Source organism: Phaseolus vulgaris, chromosome 6 (genome assembly GCF_051622355.1).
Source record: "Phaseolus vulgaris cultivar YP4 chromosome 6, ASM5162235v1, whole genome shotgun sequence".
NCBI lineage: Eukaryota > Viridiplantae > Streptophyta > Magnoliopsida > Fabales > Fabaceae > Phaseolus > Phaseolus vulgaris.
Genome location: NC_143503.1, coordinates 19260446 through 19268294, shown reverse-complemented (window position 1 = coordinate 19268294; position 7849 = coordinate 19260446). Strand labels below are relative to the sequence as shown.

The 7849-nt window shown below is 30.5% G+C and overlaps 1 protein-coding gene across 2 annotated transcripts; it reads right to left on the bottom strand.

Moving 5' to 3' along the window:
* Positions 1–4326: 4326 nt before the first annotated feature.
* On the bottom strand, positions 4327–6974 carry LOC137831137 (protodermal factor 1). Of its 2 annotated transcripts, none has more exons than XM_068638689.2 (3): positions 6012–6974; positions 5479–5779; positions 4327–4863 (listed from the first exon to the last, which is right to left on the bottom strand). In XM_068638689.2, the coding sequence occupies exons 1-3, from the start codon at positions 6163–6165 to the stop codon at positions 4533–4535; spliced, it is 786 nt and encodes a 261-aa protein (XP_068494790.2). In that variant the 5' UTR covers positions 6166–6974; the 3' UTR covers positions 4327–4532. The 2 variants fall into 2 exon arrangements, with proteins under 2 accessions (XP_068494790.2, XP_068494789.2); XM_068638688.2 differs by having other exon boundaries at positions 5994–6361.
* Positions 6975–7849: the final 875 nt, after the last annotated feature.

Genomic DNA, 7849 nt, shown 5'->3' with positions numbered 1-7849 from the left:
CAGTCCGTTGTCAACGCGGATGGTTTTAATAGATGCCTGAAATTGATTTTGTGCAAATGTAATGAATGACTCTAAGAGATGTTGGGTTTCAGATTTGTGATTCATAAGAAATAGCCAAGTACATCTAGTATAGTCATCGACTATAGTGAGAAAAAAACGTTTTCCAAAATGAGTTGGGGTTTTATGAGGACCCCAAATGTCACAATGCAATAGATTAAATGGAGAATGAGATTTTATTGTGCTTAAAGGAAAGGGTAGCCTTGTCTGTTTAGCTTTGGGACAAATACTACAATGATTATGAATGGGAATGAGATTTTTACTGATAGGGATAGGTAGTAAGGAAGATACAAGTTGTAGACACGCCGGAGAAGGATGTCCAAGGCGCTTGTGCCATAAATCGGGATCGGTCGATATTTGAGATGCGTGGGCTTGGTTTGGAAAAGGGGACATGTAGTATAAGCCTGCGTGTTGTTTACCCGAGCCAATCATCCTCCCCGTAGCCAAGTCCTGTAAAACGCAACCATGTGGAGTAAAAACGACACAACAATTTAGTGAACTGGTTATCTTACTAATGGACATGAGATTTAAATTAAAAGAAGGAACACAAAGAGCATCTTTGAGAGTGATTTTGTCATTAAATTTAATTGTGCCGGTAGATGAGATGGGCGCAGTTGAGCCTGTGGGCAGATTAACATTTGAAATAAATGATGATGAAGTGTGTGTGAAAAATTGTGAATTAGATGCAATGTGATGGGTTGCTCCGCTATCCAAAATCCATGGTTTCGTAAAAGCAGAATTAGAAGGAGTTATGGGCAAGCAGACCTGCAGAGCTAACAAACGTGTCACTTTTACCGTTATTGTTGAGCGAGTAAATAGCCCTTGCCAATTGTTGAATTTGCTCGGCATTGAAGCGTTGTATGAGGTTTCTATCGGACTCGTTACTGGTGCCTTCTTTGCCAGACATGATTTTTTTATTTAGGGGATAAAAATGGAGAGGCTGTCAGGGCACCAAGATCGGTGCTCTGATACCATATAAAAAAATGATAAAAAATGGTAAGAAGAAGAGATGATGTTTCTTATTGTCTTATGTGTATATTACATCACTTCATGTATAAGAAATATATAGGGAGTTCCTCTCTCCAAATTACAATCTAATTAGGTAGGATACTAATCTGAGATTTTATAATTATTAAATTAATTGCATATAATTGGGTACAATATCGTCAAATATTGCATACAATAATTACATATAATTTGATAATTATTATTTCCTTAATAAAGACAATTTTAAATACAAGAAAGGAAAAAACGGAATTGTTTTTATTTTTACAAGATTTTTTGGCTTGTTCATAATCAAATCAAACAGATCATTACTAATTAATTATTTCCTTCATTGGAATTTGATTTTGGGATGCAAACAATTAATTTAACTTTGTATGTGTATTCAAAATAGTGATTAATTATTGACTAATTTTAGGTTTATTATATGTTATGTTGCACTGTGGTGGCTGCTAACATTGAACTTTTTCTTCATGTATCGTGGAACATTATTGGCCTTCTGACTACCGTGGGGTTTAACATGGTTTGGCTAGTATCGACACCCTTTTTTGAAGAGATTTGAATATAATTTACTTGATTTTTGCTTTGTGAGTTTTATGTGGAATGTTCTCACTCTTTGTTGTGTTTTGTAGCAAAAGAAATTGTCTATATTGATGGTGTCGACCTTGTACCTTTGCACCTTTGATGGGTGATTCTAGGAATGAATCTGTTGTTGTTTTCTTTTATACTTCTAATTATTATTATTATTATTAGAGTTATTGATGTTAGGTATGATTCTTTTGATATTTTGGTTGTCTTCTTTGCTTATTAGTGAAGCTTATTTGGACTTAATGAATATATGTGGTTTTAATTTAGGGTATATATTTTGATTTATGTTATATGCTCTCTCTTCATTTCTCTCTTCTCTATTAGATTAGTGTTTGGTGTTAAAATTTGATGTGTTAGCAATTATAGCTTATTACGATGGGTAGCATGTTCCCGATAAAAAAAAATATGATGGGTAGCATGCATTTTCTTTATTTCTTTATTCTATACAAGGATATTAGTTTATAGGTATGTTTTCTTCAACAATGCTAGTATCCATATCTATCTATAGTAAATTAAGAATATGGTTTAATGTTTGCTTTGAATGGACTTTTCTTGTCTACTAGAGTTATTATATAATTAATAGAATATCACCACTATATACAAATATAATTCCATGATACACAAAACCCTAAAATGTTATTTTTTACCCAATATTTTGTTTGATGGGTATTAACAATACAATTGCACACTCCTATTAGTTATCATTTAACATTTATGTGAGGACCACTAGTTTATCAATGAGACATACAAAATGGAATGCTTCTTTAATTTTTCATTCAACCATATAGGATCCATGTTAAGTAAGAAGCTAATAAGAATAGTATCTACATTCTTTGCTAAATTTGATGTTTTATGTTCGTTACTAATATGTATACTACAAGAAAAACATGAAATAAAAACCAATTTTAGATATAAAAAATAATTAGTTGCTATAGTAACTAAATAAAAGACATTTAACTTCCAGATTCAATAACTCAAGAAGTCTCTGAATTCCACATTTCAGAATTAAAGAAAAAACATTCAATAAAAATGTCAAAGGGTAATTTGAATATTTTTTGAAGTATGACGTGCAAGAAGAAAGACATGGAGGTATAGGAAGAAACTACCCTCAATCCCTATTCATAACACCTTCACAAAATTTGATAATGGTTTTTTAATATTTAATAGTGTTTTGTCTTTTTAAAATGCATAGATTGTTTTCAATATTCGTCAAGTGGTAGATACACTAGTCGGACTTTAATTTTTTTATAATAAAATTTAAATATTGTATCATATATATATATATATATATATATATATATATATATATATATATTATTTTTCAAATTAGAATAGTAATCATGTGTCTACATGTACTACCTTAAAAAAATTATATATTTAATAAAATATTTTATTAATCAATTTATTAGTATGATTGAAATTTAAATTTCGTTGAAAATCACATCACTGTAATATTTTTTATTCATATCTTATTAGGCATATATCATGAAAATAATTAATATTATGACATCATTAACCTAATTCACCTAAAAATAAATTTATTCAAAATTTATATTTAAAAAAATATTTTTCATTAATATTTAAAAAATATTTCTTATGTAAAGTAGTCCACATGTCAACCGGCATACAAAACAGAACCAATAAAATTAACTTGCATCCTCAAACGGACCTATACGAGACGAGTTTGTATTACCGTCCCTAACTCTCAGTGGTTACTTTCTTTAAAATATATGAAACCAAAGCAAAGCAAATCACGTACAACTTATCTTAAAATAATCTAAATTAATGACATAAAATAAGACACTAAATCAAGTAAAATTCTCAAAGTTAATTAAACTATTCGTACGTTGAATATTAAATAATAATAACTTTGAAAGAGAATAAATTATCTTATGATGAAAGTTAATGATAATGATATACGTTCCTCTTAAAAGTCAATTTTATTAGCCTTATAGTCTTTATTCTTTCAGATTAATTTCACTCACTGGTCCTGCCATGGCTATTCACTATACGGAGCTACACCATTAATAGAAATCCTACACAAAACTAAATATTTAAATGGCATCTTTAAGGCATACAAGACTCAGTAATTAAGATGATCTCTACTTCAACTATGATTCTAATTCTTAATTTTTGTTCTCGTTATATTATATATTTTTTAAGATTTTAATATTAATTATTCTCTCTTGAAAATAATACCTCATAATGCATAATCATTAGAGAAAAGGGGAGAAAAGAAAAGAATATAATACATTAGGTATATGAATCCTAAATAATTCTAAAAATAAGTTATTTCTTCCTCTAACCACATAGAGATTAAATTAATCCTAAATATCTAAATAAGTTACTCCTTCTTCTAACCACATAGAGATTAAATTAATCCTAAATAATTCTAAATAAGAAGCTATTCCTTCTTCTAACCACATTGATTTTTTCAAAAGCCTGATGCTTAAAATTGATTTTTCTTAGAACCATAAGATTCTTTTATGCGACTTTTTTTTTTTACAAAGAAAACATTACCTTTATTTTTTTTTTAATTCAAACAACTGTTTAAAAAAATTATAGTAGTAATTAGTATAGTTTTTAAAAGGAAAAAAACAGTGTTTTCTTATGAATATGAAATAATATAACATGTAGAAAGCAGTGATTCATTTAAATTTAAACAAATGGGGCTTTGCATATTCGAAATTAATAAAGTTTATTCAACAAATACCATAAAGTTTGCATTAAATTTGGAAGAAGAAAGACAATATCCATCTAAAGACATATTAATAACACATGTGAGAGGCTTAAATGACAGAAACTAACATAAATATGAAATATAAATGTTTTGAACTGAGTAAATTGACACACCAAACTAAACTTAGACTAAGAAATAATGAATCTCATGGTTTAGGCTTCATTCTTCCTTCATTGGCCATCTTGAAGAGCTGAGCTTGTGCTTGTGCAGCCTTGTTAGAGGAGAGTGAAGCCACAAATCTGTCCCTCACTTGGTTGGTTGTGTAAGGGAACTTGTTGTTCACCATGGAGTTGAGGAAGGAAGCTGTGCCTTCTCTGTAGAGTGCTCCTATACCATCACTTCTTGTGTTGGAAAGTGCTTGTGGCAAGCTCAGACCAGGACTGAACCCTGGAACACTGCTCACACCAAATGCACTTCCTAGGGTTCCCCACCAACCAAGGATTCCCCATATGATTGCTGGGTGATTCCTCCAGTAGCTGAACATTAAAGGAAAACACCCATCAGGTTTATAACAGGAAAAAAAATACATATTATCCACACAAAAATTGATTTTTTTAAGTTTGTACATCTTGAGAAGAAAGAATGAAATGATAAGAGATAAGAAAAAATGGGTGTACAAAAAATTTCACTGAAAAAGTTTTACAATGTTCTTCTGAAAAATAAGAAGAGAGACAAGGGAGATAAATTGATGGTGTAATGAGAAGTAGAAACAAGAGTATTATAAAAAATTACTGTAACAAGTTTAAATTAAAAGAACATGTAAAAGCTTATTATAAATTATATATTACATAAAAAAAAAATCATTTTAGGTCACTTTTTTCCCTGTACTTCTCCTTGTACCCTTATCTCATAGGTATAAACTGCTAGGTGACATGAAAGGACAAAAAAAACAGAATAAAATCAACAGGTGTAAAAATTATGGAAGTAACTTGATATATTTTATACAACCTAGGTTTTTTTCATGTCACAACTTTCTCTTCCTTTTTGGTCTAAGGATGTGTATATTATAGTGAAAAAACAAACATTTTCTGAAAAAAGAAATGTTTCATGTAAATGGTGATCTACATTATAAAGCTGTGAAAGTAACTTACTTGCATGTGCCAGTGAAGGGAGATGGGGAAGGAGTGTAAGGTGGTGAGGGGATAGAGGGGGTTCCAGGGTCTACTGGGGTGGTTGGTGGGCTCACAGTGATGGGTGTTGGGGGGGTACCTCCATAGTATCCACCTGAAGGAGGTGTGGATGGGGTTGATGGAGTTGATGGTGTTGGATCATGATGTGGGGGTGATGATCCACAGTTTCCACCAGAGGGTGTTGATGGAGTTGGAGTATAGCTTCCTCCACCATGTGAGGGTGGAGAGCTTCCATGGCCATGAGGAGGACTCCTGTGTGAGCCTGAAATGAGTGAAGAAGATATCAAGACAATGTACATCAATATCATCTAAACCTTCTATAAACTTCTAACTTGGTCCATTTCAAACTCCATGAATGTAAGAGCAACAAATTATAATTTATGAAAATACATCTTTGCTCATGAAGTTGTTAGAAACATATACTATTTGTGTTTTTTGTATGAATATTGAACTAATATTGTAAGTTAGAGGATTACACAGAGAATCGGAGAAACCTGAGGGGGGAGTTCCAGCATGTGGATCAGGGGTGTAGTAGTTCTTCTGATCTTCAACAGTGATGGACATTACAGGAATGACAAGGCTCTGAGAGAGCAATCCAACAAGCATTGCAAGCATGGTAAGAGAGGCATGGCTTCTTTTTCTCTCCATTGTTGCTTCTAGCTGCTTAGAACACAGGAGAGAGATATAGAATAGAGAGAAGGATTTTGAAGTGGTTTGAAGAAGGGAGAAAGCATGGAATATAAAATGGTTCAAAGAATAGTGAAGTAAATATTAGCAGGTGGGAAGAGTGTGTGGTTAGTTGATGTCTTGCAGGGTGCATTTACTCTTGATATTAATTCTCTTCTTCCAGTAATAAAGCCTCAAGTTCTCTGAAAAACCAATTCAGTTGGACATGTCTAAACATACAAATCCTCTCTCCACAAACCCTTTCTTTTTTATCAAAATCTTAAGGAATTAGTGTGCAAATGTGGTACTAATTGAAGGTCCACATCATTTTCTTTGCCATGCTTGCTCTGAAATGGTTTAGGAAACAGAAACCTTATTTTGCATTGCATCTTGTCCCCTTAATATAATTAGAAAAGTTCTCTTGAATATATAATAATCAATAACACAGTAGCTCCTCATTTATTGGACAATGACAGAGACATACATGCCCTAAGTATAAACAATATCAACATATATAATATGTTACCCTCTGAAACAGTTGCAATTGGTTGATTTTAACCACCAATTGATGGTATGTAAGTATGCATATATATATGGTTTCTGTATTCAGAAATAGACATTGAGAAGGCAATTACATAAACATGGAAGCTTGAGTGCACCTGATAGAAAGCAAATAATCTGATTTACCAATTTTCAATTTCCAACCCACCTTGGTTCCTACAAGGAAGAAAACTTTAATGACAATGGCTTGGAAACAGCTAGCAAGTTCTATATATAGGTTGTCTTTGAGTAGAGTACTATAGGTTACTGTGGCCAATATACATACACTAAACTTCTTCTACCATTGTGTTTGTGTGTGGTTGGAGTCAACAATGCCATAGATTTTCAGTCTTACATTAAATGAGAGTGACCAACATTGTTTTGTCTGAAAGTATGGTAAACAGTTGTAGTATTGAATTTTTGTATTCCAGAACAGCAAAAATTTTAATACATATTTCCTAGGTTTTATATCTTCTTCTACTACTACTGTTTCCATAAATCAATAAATAAAAATATACTCTTTGATGTTTTAGCATTTATAAAATCATACTCATTTACATTTTCACATTTTAATGAAGAGTTAAAACTTTTATTTCAATTTCGTGTGTTTTAGAATTTATAAAATCATACTGATCTGCATTTTAGATTTTAATTAAGTGTTGAAACTTTTATTTCAATTTCGTATTCACTTATAAAAAATTATTAAATATAAATTAATTTTAGAGACAAAAAATAATTAATTTTCATATGGACTAATTAGTACTACTTTAGATACCAAAAATATTATTAATATTTAAATTAGTTTCTATTATTTCTAAATTAGTATCAAATTAGTTACTAAAATTTTAACTACCAAATTTAGCATCTAAATATAATTGGTAGCTAATTAGAAACTATTTATCAATAACATAAATAAATTTAAATATCTATAATTTTTTTAATCTCTAAAATAATATTTAATTTAATCAGTATACCAACTATTTTTTTTTTCCTTCTCTAAGAATGATTTTCTAGTAGAACCTATTAATAAATGTTAAGATTGCGTTGATATATTGCATCAATCAATTTGTAATGAAAAAGTATAATAAAAATATATTAAGTTTCTATATTAAAATAATTTGTTTTA

Excerpts from the sequence above, each read along its gene's own strand:
- LOC137831137 (XM_068638688.2), bottom strand. The coding sequence starts at position 6,165 with ATGGAGAGAAAAAGAAGCCATGCCTCTCTTACCATGCTTGCAATGCTT. Across the intron at positions 5,780-5,993 it reads AGGTTTCTCCGATTCTCTGT|GCTCACACAGGAGTCCTCCT; the intron begins GTAATCCTCTAA and ends CACTCATTTCAG. Across the intron at positions 4,864-5,478 it reads CCCTTCACTGGCACATGCAA|CTACTGGAGGAATCACCCAG; the intron begins GTAAGTTACTTT and ends TTTAATGTTCAG.